The sequence below is a fragment of the Perca fluviatilis genome, chromosome 21, assembly GCF_010015445.1.
Source record: "Perca fluviatilis chromosome 21, GENO_Pfluv_1.0, whole genome shotgun sequence".
Classification (NCBI taxonomy): Eukaryota; Metazoa; Chordata; class Actinopteri; order Perciformes; family Percidae; genus Perca; species Perca fluviatilis.
Window position 1 is genome coordinate 18,961,899 of NC_053132.1, and position 13,099 is coordinate 18,974,997.

The following is a 13,099-nucleotide window of genomic DNA, read 5'->3' on the forward strand; positions in this document are numbered from 1 at the left end:
TATACACACTCGCATAGACAAAATGCCCTCATACATACTTGCAATCTAATCACAAGAACATCTCAAGCCCAGACACAAATATTTTCTCTTTGATGTGTCACCTGAACATGAGCAGACTCAGAAAGTTTGCCTTTGCATGGAAATCATTCATGTAAGTTTGTTTCCGCCAGAGATCTTAGATCAAATTGCCCCATTACCAATTTAATACTTGACCATCTGGGAGATGATAACGTTTCTAATCTCAGTTCAGGAGTTGTGGTCTACATTTTACTTATTTAATCTTATTACAACCAGGTTGACAAGTGGACCAGAAGTATATGAAAGTGAACACATTGCTTTAATATTTTCCACAGATGCATGAAAAACAGACATCCTCCAGCCATCATTTGAAACAGAGAGATACAATTATCTCTTCTTTCTGCTACCAGATGGGCATTGTCAGCAATGAATGAATCAATTATCTTGCCACAGTGATGACAACCAGCTAGAGCCAAGATGGCCTCTGAGGGCCAGCAGTTTCCAGTGGACTGGAAGGAAGGGGCCTTGGTTCAGGTAATCATTCAGTAATGTAGACACCATCTGAGATTCCACAAAGGTTTGTAGTAGTTAGTTGGACTGACTGATATGTGGAGAATCGGGGCCACAGAGTCCCACTGTGAGTGTGGAGGCCTCTTCTGTAATCTACAGTATGAATGTGTGAGAAAATGTGAGCACATGAGCATGTTGGTGTGTGTTTTCTGCATACATGACTTGCCTGTCTACTTCCATAGCCATTAAACCTAAAGTCATGGCCCCACAACATGTTTTTCAGCTGTAAATGGCACAGTGTCTCAAATAGGGTTGGGTATCGTTTGGGTTTTAAAACGGTGCCGGTGCCTAAACGGTGCCTGAACAAAATATATATAATATAATTATAATGTATATAATATAAAATATAAAAAAGGAGCAGAAAATGACAGTTGGCGACATTAAAGAACAGCTTGTTTATTGCTAAGGCCATATGGTCAAAATTAAATGATTGATTAATAATGTAATAACAATAACTTACAATGACTTATTTCACCAGTAAATTGCTGTTAAACGACAAAAACAAGCGCCAGATGGAAAAAGGGTATTTTACAATAACTTTGAATGCACCACAAGGCTGGCGAGTTTCAAGTAAACGCACCGTCTGTGTTGTTTTTTTCCGACAACAGCAGCTGCAGACTGTTACGTCCCGGTGTTGGAATCCTCTACAGGGAAATACAGTCACACTTTACACCGCTTAACGTAAGCTGTCAGCATTTTAACCATTGTGTTTAATCCAGCTACTAGCTAACGGTAACGTAGCGTCCCGTGCAGCGATGCTGCTGAAAAAAAAAAAGTTAGGCACTGAAATTTGGCACCAAAATTTTCGTTCTTATTCGGTCTCGTTACTACCGTTTACGTCGGAACTGGTGCCCTATTGGCACCGCGTTTCGGTACCAAACCCTAGTCTCAAAACACTCACAAGGTCAGCCATTCTTGTGGGGAAACTAAGCGACATCTCCAAAGTGTTTAGAAAGAGCAGGAAAGAAATTGGGTCAACCCAGAGAATAAGCAAGACTGTTAGAAAACACTTAGAGGCTAGTTACTGTGAACTTTGCACACACAGAAAAAACTATGAGGAAGGCACAGTCCAGCGCTAATCGAACAGCTTTAGGGAGGCTTGGGTAACCTTGGCTGGCAAAGTCCTTGTTGCAGCAAACTGGAGAAAAAGACTTAGCCCAACCTGAAATCATAAACATACTCACTGTTATCTCACTGTCTCATCAGAGCTTGTTGTGGAAATTCAACACTGCTGATTGACAAAATTAGGTTTGACATACAGTGAAGACACACCTTTCAAACTGGGAAGAGGTATTTTCATCAAAAGGTAAGGTCTTTAATTAAAGGAATAATTTTAAATTTTGGGAAACACGATTATTTGCTTTCTTGCAGAGATGAGAAGATTGATAAAATTGATCCCACTCTCATGTCTGTGGGGTAAATAATATATAGGTTAAAAATAGGTTAGGGCAATGATTGGAAACAGGGTGAAACAGATAGCTTGGGTCAGCTCAAAGGTCACAAAAACCCACCTACCGGCACCTCTAAAGCTTCCTAATTGACATGTTAAATGTTTTTTTTTTTTTTTAATCAGCACACAAGCCTAAGTGTAACCTGTCCTTCATATTCTCCAAATGTCAATAAAAAAACCTGTTTTTCAAATTGATTACCTCAAGATTGTCACTTTATGTGACGGAATGTGAATGTAGTTTCCTAAGTCTTCTCAACTTATACATAAAAATCACCAAAATGTGAGTTACAAAGAGTTGACTCGGCCATGACAGCACACCTCATACCCTGTCCTGTGTGCTCTCCTCCTACCTCCCTCCCTGCTCATCACCTCCTCATAAACAGGCTGTCAAAGGCCCGGAGAAGGGAAAGGGGGGGGGCAACCTGCAGCTGCATTCCAACTCTGAGGACATGTTGAAATTCGCCCCCTCTGCCTCACAAGTGATCGGCTGGCTAAACCAAACATTTACTGTGGCGAACACACCCAGCCAAGGTGAGCGCGGCCTGCATTCTTGACATCTGGAGTTAAAAACCTCCCAGAAAAATGGGAGTTGGATAAGAACTAATGTATATTCATATCAGTGGGGTTTAGTTGAACAAACAGAGGTGAACTATCTAGTCATCTTAATCACCGCTGCCCACCACACAGCTCCTGACAGCGCCAAAAAACATAGCAGGGGTAGGAGGTGTTAAAAAAATGCGAGGGAGCGATGGAAGGGAGGGTTGTTGCTCACACGGGAGAAAAAGAGAAAACACTACAAGGCTTGTCAGTTTGGTAAACAGACATCTGTCCGTAAGACACTCAGCACATGTAGCTCTCTAATTAAAACTAAGCCATAGTCTCTCATGCTCTCACCTCCCACCTGACCGCTCCTGACTCAGAATAACACCAGCAGCACTGAAACCAGGAAACCCAACTTAATTAAAAATGGCTTTACCCTTTTTGACTTTTGACTTTACCCTTTTCTATCCATCTCACAGGCTTTTGCAAGACTAACAAGAAGAGACAATGTGCAGGGCCAGTCAGTCGTGTTTACAGAAGAGCAGAAATGTCTCATTTAGAGTACATTCATCTTCATCTCGGCCCAGTCTGAACAGGAGTGTGATGAGACAAATGATAAATGTTTAAAACTGGCACACAGCTTTTCAACCTGCTGGCCCTTGCCTTAGATGTCAAGCGATATAAATATTTAAAAATGGGTAAATGAAGTAAAGTGGGTGACAAAGTATTAGCTCTGCTGCGAGTGTGTTTGAGTATGTCAGCCTTACACTAGTGATGGATCACCTGTCCACATAAGGCTTAGGACAACCTGTTTGTCACAGGGTACGGCTGTGAGCCCTCATGACATTGAAATGAAAAAAGCTTCAGTTTTCATGTTAGAGTAGGCTACCTCAGGGCCTGTTTTTCACTATCCGCCATGCAACTCTTTCATGACTTCACTGCAGAAAAAAAAAAATCATGATTAGTGTATCTACTCTATACAAATTTTCTTCTCACAAATTCTTCTGACAAATTCTATGGATGGTCATTTTGTGAATCGAAGCACATCCCCACAGGTCTACGTCTTTTGCTATTAAAAGTGAGATGTCAGGCTGCTGTTGTCAGAGCCATTTTCCAAGCGAGTAGACACACGCAGATGTTGCCACTGGTAACAAGGTGTTGTTGGATAAGGATACAGAGGGGTGGGGGATTGGTGGAACAGTGGTGAGGAGGTTCAGTAATGTGAAGAGAAGAGAGAAGTTTAAGGCCAAATCCACACTACCCTACTACTAAACTGTGAGTGCCAATGATGGCGCCATCTCCAACACTCCACACTACAGATTAGGCAATCACCAGTTCGTGCACAAGAGAACACGAGTTGGTTGGTTATTTTGCAACAGCCTGGTGCTGCTTGTGCGGGGGTTTAGTTCAGGTAACATGTGGAACTGGAGTGCCTGCTCACATTGAAGATGAGACACATACCTGCTACCTTCCACTGAAAGGGAAGACTGTTGTGGATGACAAATGTTGGTGGTAAACAGACATTAGCCTTTAGTTTAACTGGCATCACAGCCATATTAGGAAAAAAATGATCAGATATGTCAGCTTGCTGAAGAATAAAAGTCAACCAAACATGCAAAATATGAGTAAAAGAGGTCTCTGTAGGTGTGCCTCCACCAGCTTAAATGGCAAAACTATTACTCGTGGTGGACTGCACAAAACACACTCACCACCAACTTCAATTGCGTTGACACTCCCAGTTCTACACTTTGGCACATGGCAGGTCACCAAATTGCCAAACAAGTACAAACAAGGAACAGGCGCATAAAATGCTATTAATCATCACCCTTACTCATAAATCCATTTACGTAACAGATACACACACACTCGCCTATACTGCACTCTCACTCTGGTATAAAGCAATTGCACTACAAGCAACTTATATCCATTCCACAGAAACATTGCCACAAGCAAACAAATTGAGATAATATTGAACGGAGCGACTCAATTTTCAGATTGAATTAAGGATGAGGACAAGAGCAGACCAGGGCTGAGATCTCTTTTTGCTCATGTAATGATGTAATGACTTTACAATTGCACTCTGATAAATCCAGTTCTTTGTACTTTCAGGAAACACTCTCACAAAGCAGTATAGGTGGGGGTGAGCACGCACATTGCTATCAGAATATTCACAGTAAGCACGCCTAGTGACTGACTGTGTGTGTGTGTGTGTGTGTGTGTGTGTGTGTGTGTGTGTGTGTGTGTGTGTGTACAAACAGTAATACATCAACCTGCTGCAAAAAGAAAAGTGGTCAAACAGCACCTTAGGAGTTTTACATTTGTTCTATCTTTTAATTCTAAGATTAGTAGATTATTTAGATTAATAGGGATAGTTTGCCAATATTGATATAAATCACAACATGGCAAATGTAAATGAGGCCAAAGTCTTTACAGGTGTAAAACAAGAAACTTCTATAACTAATTTTGTAGGTTTTAAGTCCCAGCTCGCTTAGAACAACAGAAATGTGTACAATAACTACATGATACATATATTTACCATAACAAGTAGGTAAACAATAACATGGAAGTATCACCCAGCTGGAACAACAACATTCAACCACAAAAGCTTAACCCTTACAACCATCAGCACACAAAATGATCTACATTCTAGGGATGCTCCAATACTATTTTTTCCTTCCCGATAACGATTTCGAAATAATGTGGTATCAGATCGAGCATAGACTCGCATACTCGACAATACCAGCATTTTAGGCAGTATCAGAGGCATTTCCAATATTGATATCAGAACAACTCTGCTACATTCTAAATCTACAGTCCTATAAGAGGGAATAGACTACAGTGTAGCTCTTATATTAAGACAGATCATATCAGTATACCTGCCAAAGGGTGTAAATTATTAACAAAACAGGTTGGTACAGAGTGAGAGGAAGCTGAATGACTTCCTCTCACTCTGAGGTTGAGGTTAAACTGAGTGACTGACTGTCACTGAGTTCAGACCTAAGAGAGCTATTTTTGCCCTGTCCATCTCACCTCTGTCAAGTCTTCAGAGGCTGCGTTCAGCCTTGTGAGACTCTCACAGTGTTGATGGTGATTTTGTAGACGGTTTAAACAAAGAAACAGACTGAGTATGCATAAGAATTAGCAATATAGGAAATGAAATGCTGCCACCATTCTGATAAATGGTAATTTAGTCACAAGGGGAAAACATTTGATGGAAATTAAATGCATATATTATTGTTGATCACAAGAGGAATGGAACAACTGAATCATGTTAAATAAAATGAGAAAATCAGTTGCACCTGTGTTACACACACACACACACACACACACACACACACACACACACACACACACACACACACACAGCGGTCTGATCTCAGCTGGATAAACATCCTGTTTGAAGACCACCATCTGCCATTGGTGAAACAGTAACAAGAGAGCAAACTCATTTAGATCCAGTGTGACAACAAGGCAGGTTATCCCCCTGATAATAAACTAACTCACTTTTTCATTAGCAATGAGTACAACCTTGTCTGACAAGGACAATGTTATGTTGGCTTATGTCTGTAGGTTGGTCTGCTAACTACAGAATGCTAACCGCCCAGTGCCTGGTGTCGCTGGGTAAATAACGTCAGACTGGTGACCCCTCCACTGCTGCAGATGCAGACAGCACAGCACTGCTACACATTATTAACACACACACAAAAACATGCAAATCTACCAAACTGACAGACAGAAATACACACAAATGTATGCATAGAAACAGGAACACACAGAATCACAGCTGGACTGAGCCTGGACACATGTTTCTAGTGACCCCACACTAGCACACACATCATGCAGCCATAGCAGAATTCACAAGAGATTCGCAGTATCAATAACAGCATTTCCATTAACATTTTGACCCCAGTATGTAAAGGGGGGAAGGGGGAACTGGTGGGTTACAGGTGGACTACCTCACAGCTGTAATGGAGCAGACAGGCACAGTTAGCGTGCCTGTGTAGTGCCAAGTTCTCACTCATATCACTCAGCTTATATAAAAGCGGTGCAGGTGTGTGCATGAACTATCTGTTTTTACCTGTTGAGGTTTGAAAAACGCCCACAAAACACAACTCGAGCAGATATTTGTCTTTATCCATCATATTTTGGTTTATATTATTTTAATTGATCAATAAACTTTAGAAAAAAGGAGGGTTTTTTATACACATTTTCAACACATTTTGCATTGTTAAGGACAGACAACAAGTTACAGCTTTCACTGACTTCCACATACCAAGTGTAAACCTATACTTCAGGATCACTTCCCCTTCAAAGATGAAAAATGGCACGAAGCGAGAAAAGGTATTGAAGCATATAGCTTTTCTAGCTGCAGGTAGCCCTCATTAGCCTGCAGGCCAGCTACACCAGCTTCTTTTCAATGTTGGTTGAGGGCATTTGTACAAGCAGGGGATCTCTTACAGTTTTGTTAAGACAGAAACAGTCTTCACTGCAGGTATTTCCAATGAAAGCCCCACCATAGAGAATATCCTCTGTGGAGATTAGCAGGAGGCCCGATGTCCCGCTGGGATCCATTTCAACATGTTATTAGAAGCCGTCATTCATTCTGCTGCTACACAAAATGCAGCCCATGCCATTACCAACTGATAGGACACGGACAATAAATACCATAAAGATAAGGGCCAGTCACTATGGACACACTTGCACTTAACTTTAGCGAGGTCTTGTACAGTTGCAGTGGCTTGGCTTAGACTCCAATAAATTAGAAAGGACTTAAAACCATGTATACCTTTCAATCTACAAACACACTTGTTCACAACACATTGTTGCCTGGGTTCATGGTTTTTATTGTTTGGTGCTACTTTTAAACAAGGAATAGGTTTATACACTGTAATGTATGCTTCATAAGCCATTAGAACTAATTTTGGGTTGCCAAGTCCAATTGGCAGGTGTGTATGCTTGTGTTTCTCTCTATTTAGTAAAAGATTATGTCTGCAGTTGAAGGTCTTTAATGAAGGGTTTTTAACTATCAAGTTAATTAGTTGTTAATAAATGTATTTTGGTCCTGATTGTCCTCATCAAGTCTTTTAGACATATGTGGTCAAATGGCCTAACCAATAGGGGTGTGCAAAAAAATCAATTCACGTTCGTATCGCGATTCAAGCTCTATCGATTCAAAATCGATTCATAGAATTCCAAAAATATTTTCTTTTTCTTTTTATTTATTTTTTTCATTTTGTAATGGCATGTATGCTTGATAGGAATAATGCTATATGCAGGCCTTTGCAAAGCGAAAGTTAAGTATTTTGGAAACACCACAAACTTGAGAACTCACATGGTACGCCATCACCCAGAGATTAACATTAAAGACGTGGACGAACAACAACCTAAAGTACCTAACATGCCAGTCAATCAACGACCTCTCTTTCAATGCTCTAAACTCCCACCCTACTCTGAAAGAAAAGCTCTTTTTATTTAACAGTTTTATTTCATACTTGAATTAAATGTATTTCAAAGCTGGCCAAAGCTTGACACTTTGCGGTTTTTAGTTGCAAATGTTTTTATTTTTGTATGAAGACATATAAAGTAATATCAAACTACATTTAATTTGTTGTGTTTCTTTTCTTTTAAATTGTATGTCTACTGCAGTCACATGGGAAAAGTAACTACATTTACATACTGTGAATAATTTCTTTTAATTGAGAATCGTTTTTTTTAATTGAAAATCAATATCAAATGGTGACATTTTCTAAATCATGCACCCCTACTAACCAATCAAAGTGAGGTTCTACAACCTGGCAACCCAAAAGCTGTATTAATCAATGGCTTATAACATATCTATAAATCATTAGTAAATGGTTTATTAACATAAAATGAAGGCACTACTTACAACTTATAAACACTGTGTAAAGGGCATCATATTAGAAAAAGATAGTCAACAATAACTCAAAAAGTGGTGAAAATACTTTTACTGTTTTTTTCTCCATTAAATCCTATTACATTTTGGAGTGTTAATTTGCACTTAAATGTCTTGTCAGCGCATTCATTCCTGTCTTTAACAGACTAAAGCTGGAGTTTAACTAGAGGATGCAGGTTCCGTACAACACACCATGTTTATCTGCTGCTTCACATTACCATTGCAAAATAGAAATGTGATTTAGGAATCAAGTGTTTAATTCAAACAAACTCAAAGGGGGTTTAAAGAGAAGCAACGCATGCACTTGTGCATGTTCAAACCACACATCACACTGTGTGTCTATAAACCTTATAGCAGATTGAGCAGTTAAATCTGTACCTTACAGCAGAAAGGGGAAGGCCCCGTCAAATTAAATGGCTGACTTTCATGGCCTCGGGCCACTGCAGTCAGACAGAGATGAGCTGGAAAAGCAAAGGCACTTCAGCTCTGATTAAATATTCATCAGTCAGAGGAATTAAATTCTTCCTCTCAGGTCGCAGGGGTTTCCCACCCATACAATTAAGGAATCCTTGTCTGCTGAAGGATGAACAGAGGAATGATGTTGGAGGGCTTGTGTGTGTTCCACTATAGTCCCCAGAATCACTCACTCCTGTCTTGTCTCAACCTGAAACCTGGCAGGTTGTGACTGTGCAGAGAAGGGTAATACATTCCAAGCATACCATGGGGTTAGGGGACTGGAAGAGCCAATAGGTGGCCAGCTGACTGCCCAGTCCCTCCTCCCTGCTGCAACAGAGAACAAAAAAAGCCCTCTCAGAAAAAATCTCTCAGAGGCCGTATATGGGCGATTCAAAGAGTTTGGGGGGATTGGAGAAGTGAATGCCCCGAAACAAATTGGCCTCAGGTAGCTATTAGATAATTCAGGTGCAGCCCTTCCCCAAGAAGAAGCAATGTTGGCCTACTAATTGGTCATGTACCCCCCTCTTTTCAGAAAACATTTTTAAATTGCTTCAGCTGAGCCAAGATACACTGCTAGATTCAGACTAATTAGATAATAGCCTCCTTCTTAAGAGGTTAAGGAAAAACTTTATTGCACTTGCTTTATTGCAGAAGTGGGAGTGGAACCGCTCTCTCTTGACTTTTAACCTGGACTCTGTTTGACTCATGCATGCACAAAGAACGGCCACTGTTAACATTGTACATGTTGTTTTTCAAATATTCACACTCCAGCTCGCTCCAATAATGAGGAAGCATGTAATAAACAGCTCTGTGGTGCGATGAGACAGATCTGGGGCTACAAAAGAAGCCAGACAAAACAGAGGACAGAGACAGCACTGTAAAACCAGCCCAAGTCAAACATGGGACACACCATCAGTACATTGTGATGTGTCTTTACAGAATCACAGAGTATGTACACAACTAGGTCTGAGTACTAAAGAACGGTCTTTACTCAACAGTGGTGTATTCACAGATCACAAATGGGTGGCTGAAATGGGAGACACAGTAACATTGTAATAAATATGCCACACCTTCTAAAAAAAACACGTTTTCTGAGAAATTCAAGAGTGAATGTGAGATTTTGGTTGAATGTATGTAGGTTAACGCTCTCTTTTTGAATTACAGGTTACAGTCACATTGAGGGTGGTTTCTAGAGACTCACTTCTTCCAATTCAGAAACAAACCACCCCGACATACAGCACCGAAACACACCATGAGGCAAGCAAATGTATTTGATTGCGGACATCGCTGGCATAATGTTTTGCTATAACTTCTTGGATGATTCGAGCCAGCCGAGATTACATACTGACATGTAACACTTGTCCAACACTAGTAGTCTTTGATTAATTAGTTTCTTTAAATTTAAAATAAATAGTTCAACATTGTTTGGATTAATATACTACTCTCATGTTTCAATGCTAAATATGAAGCTACCGCCAGAAGCCGTTAAGGTTAGCTTAGCATAAAAACTGGAAACGGGGGAAACAGCGAAACTAGCTCTGTCTGAAAGTATACTGTGTTGTAATTAGTGAGATACTGGTGGGTGGATTTGGTTATCATTGCACAGCACCAGGCTAGATGGTCCAGTTTCCAGTCTTTCTGCTAAACTAAGCTAAGTGGCCGCTGGCTGTAGATTCATATTCACCACACAGAGAGAGTGGTATTTATCTTCTCATCTAACTCTCGACAAAAAAAGTACTACCCAAAATGTATAATCCTAAACTTAAGGCCTGAAATGATTCCTTACTTACCAAATTAAAAGCTGCAATATAGAACCGAGCATGAATTAGCTTAAACCTCTAGCAGCGGACTGATGAGACTTTTTACAGCCTTCTTGTCCCCACAGGCCTCCAGCCTCTCTACCAGGGCCATGTGGTGCCTTCTTGGGTTGCAGACTGTGGACGGTGACTCCATCCCACTGGGGACAGGGCCAAGATGGCACATTGATTAGGTGTCAGCTGGACACTGGTACTCATTCTATAAACTAGGGGAAATTTCTGCAGTGATTACGCTGAACCTTCTTTTTTTTCAGGCCGGTAAACCTTCACTGTGAAAACACAGAGGAAGTGTGCCCTGGTTTGCAATTTTCTTCCTGAATTACCCTTCAAAGCAGGACCAGGACACAGATAACATCTAGTTATGGACACGCGTGTGATCATGGATGCGGAAGGATTAGGGGGCCCACTGTAATTGGCTGAGGGAAATCCTAAAAAATGATGCAGTTTAAGGATCTTTGATTAAATAAGCTACATATAGGAAAGATGTGTCGCACACATTCTTGTTCTTGAACATCAACTATTCCTTAAACAAAAAACACGTACTTTCACGTAAATCCTCCCAAACACCGTCAACTCCACATGAGCATTCATGTCTAGGTAATAACAGCCTACAAGTGTTACAGGCCAATGAACACCTTTATTGCGAAACACAAACTCACTTGTGTCCCAGCTAAATATAATAGCCCCAGGATAGGTGGAAAGAGGGTAGAGTAGGCTATGTCACAGTTTTCTGTGCATTCCAAAATGTACACTGAAGTCTATGGGATAACGATTGAATAGCTTGGGAAGCCATACACTGATCTGAAATTACTTTTTTAAAACAATAACTTAAATTCCCACATGCTGTGACCCTAAAAGACACTTCAGATGGCGGATGGGACTGCACAGCATAGACAAGCCCCAGATTGAAGTTTCCTGGGCCTGTGTTCACATGGCCCAGCTGTTTCACCCACAGCTGCAGTACAAGTTCCTCTCAAACAGGAATTATAGCAATTCCAATTTAGTCAATTATGCATTTTCAACCATAGGATTGAGTCAAAGTTGGAGAATGGCACTTGCAGTAATTGGATGATTAAAGGTTTTGGACATAGCTGTGCATGACAGCCAGAAAAGGGAAAAATAAAATGGAGAATTTGTCTTTAAAGAAAAAATAGAGCTATTCATTCGCCTATGTTTTTACAAATCAGACTCCTGTTTGATGGGACTACTTTTCTCAAGTTAACTGAAATGCAAGACACTTTTTTTCTGACCCAGGTACCAAGTTCCGCACGTCCAATTGCAAGACTTTTAATCTTGAGGCACGCACATTACACAGTTCGTCAAAAACGGCCAAAGGCCTAAATACATGTGCAGAGATTTACACTGCTCCGCTGCCTTATAACAGGTGGTTGCCTTGTAGAAAAAAATGGAAGCGTGTCATGCGAAATCATTTAACAAGTAGCCTAAACGCAGGTTATAAATGGGCCGCAAACGCAATATATTGTAGACTCCAAAGCTTTGCGCAGTAAGTGGGCGCAAAAAGCTTCTCCGAGGCTGATACGATGGTTGATTTTTGTTACGCCACCTGGTCTAAAGCAGGTGCGTAGTTTGGGTATTTTAACCTCAAAAGGAGACAAAAGTGGAGCATTTAGACATGCACAGCTGATAACTTACAGGTACTTTGTGGCGCCCTCCGTCTGTTGATGCACAGCTACTGAGAATCCAAAGAAGCTCCCTTTGGTTTTCCCCTCTTTGATCACAGGAAACCGTTCATCTATGTTAAATCCACTGCCGATTTGCGTCCCGTGGTACGCAGCCAAAACAGCGCAGAGCAATAGCCTGGGAGACATGTTTGGGCTGTTCACGCCTCGCAAGTGCAGTGGGTTTCCCGCAGATCCACGATCAGCGTGGGTCCGGCACGGCAGTCTCCCGCAATGAGCTCCAACAGGTAGGCTGCGCTTCACAGAGACCTGCCCATGGAGCGCCGGTGTGTCGTCCCCCCTCGCACTGAAAGTGTTACTGCCTAGGTGTCAATGTCTGCCTCCCTCTGTCCCTCTCTGCTGCCCTCCTCTGCTCTCTATCTTTCTTCCTCTCTGCCCTCCACACCCATTTGAAACAAGTGCACTCACTGCATTCACACACTGAGTGGTTAGCTGTGTGAAACCTCCGTCTCACGCCTTTTTCCCCTCCCTGTCTCAGTCTCTGCTTCTCTCTTTCACACACGTACAACATTTTTTGCTTACCACATGTTCTACCTGCCAACGATAAAAATCTCAATTACGCTTTTCAGAAAAAAAGTGGAAGCCATTAGTTTTACACAAGATATTGAAAGTAAGTTGGTATCTGTGCAATACA

The 13,099-nt window shown here is 41.2% G+C and overlaps 1 protein-coding gene across 1 annotated transcript in view; it reads right to left on the reverse strand.

Moving 5' to 3' along the window:
* itga3b (integrin, alpha 3b) overlaps positions 1-12,773 on the reverse strand; it is a 31,461-nt gene extending 18,688 nt beyond the window's left edge. The window contains 1 exon segment of the mRNA XM_039787733.1: positions 12,419-12,773. Within this exon segment, the coding sequence (XP_039643667.1) occupies positions 12,419-12,594 (176 nt within the window). The 5' untranslated portion in view covers positions 12,595-12,773.
* Between the last annotated feature and the right edge of the window lie 326 nt (positions 12,774-13,099).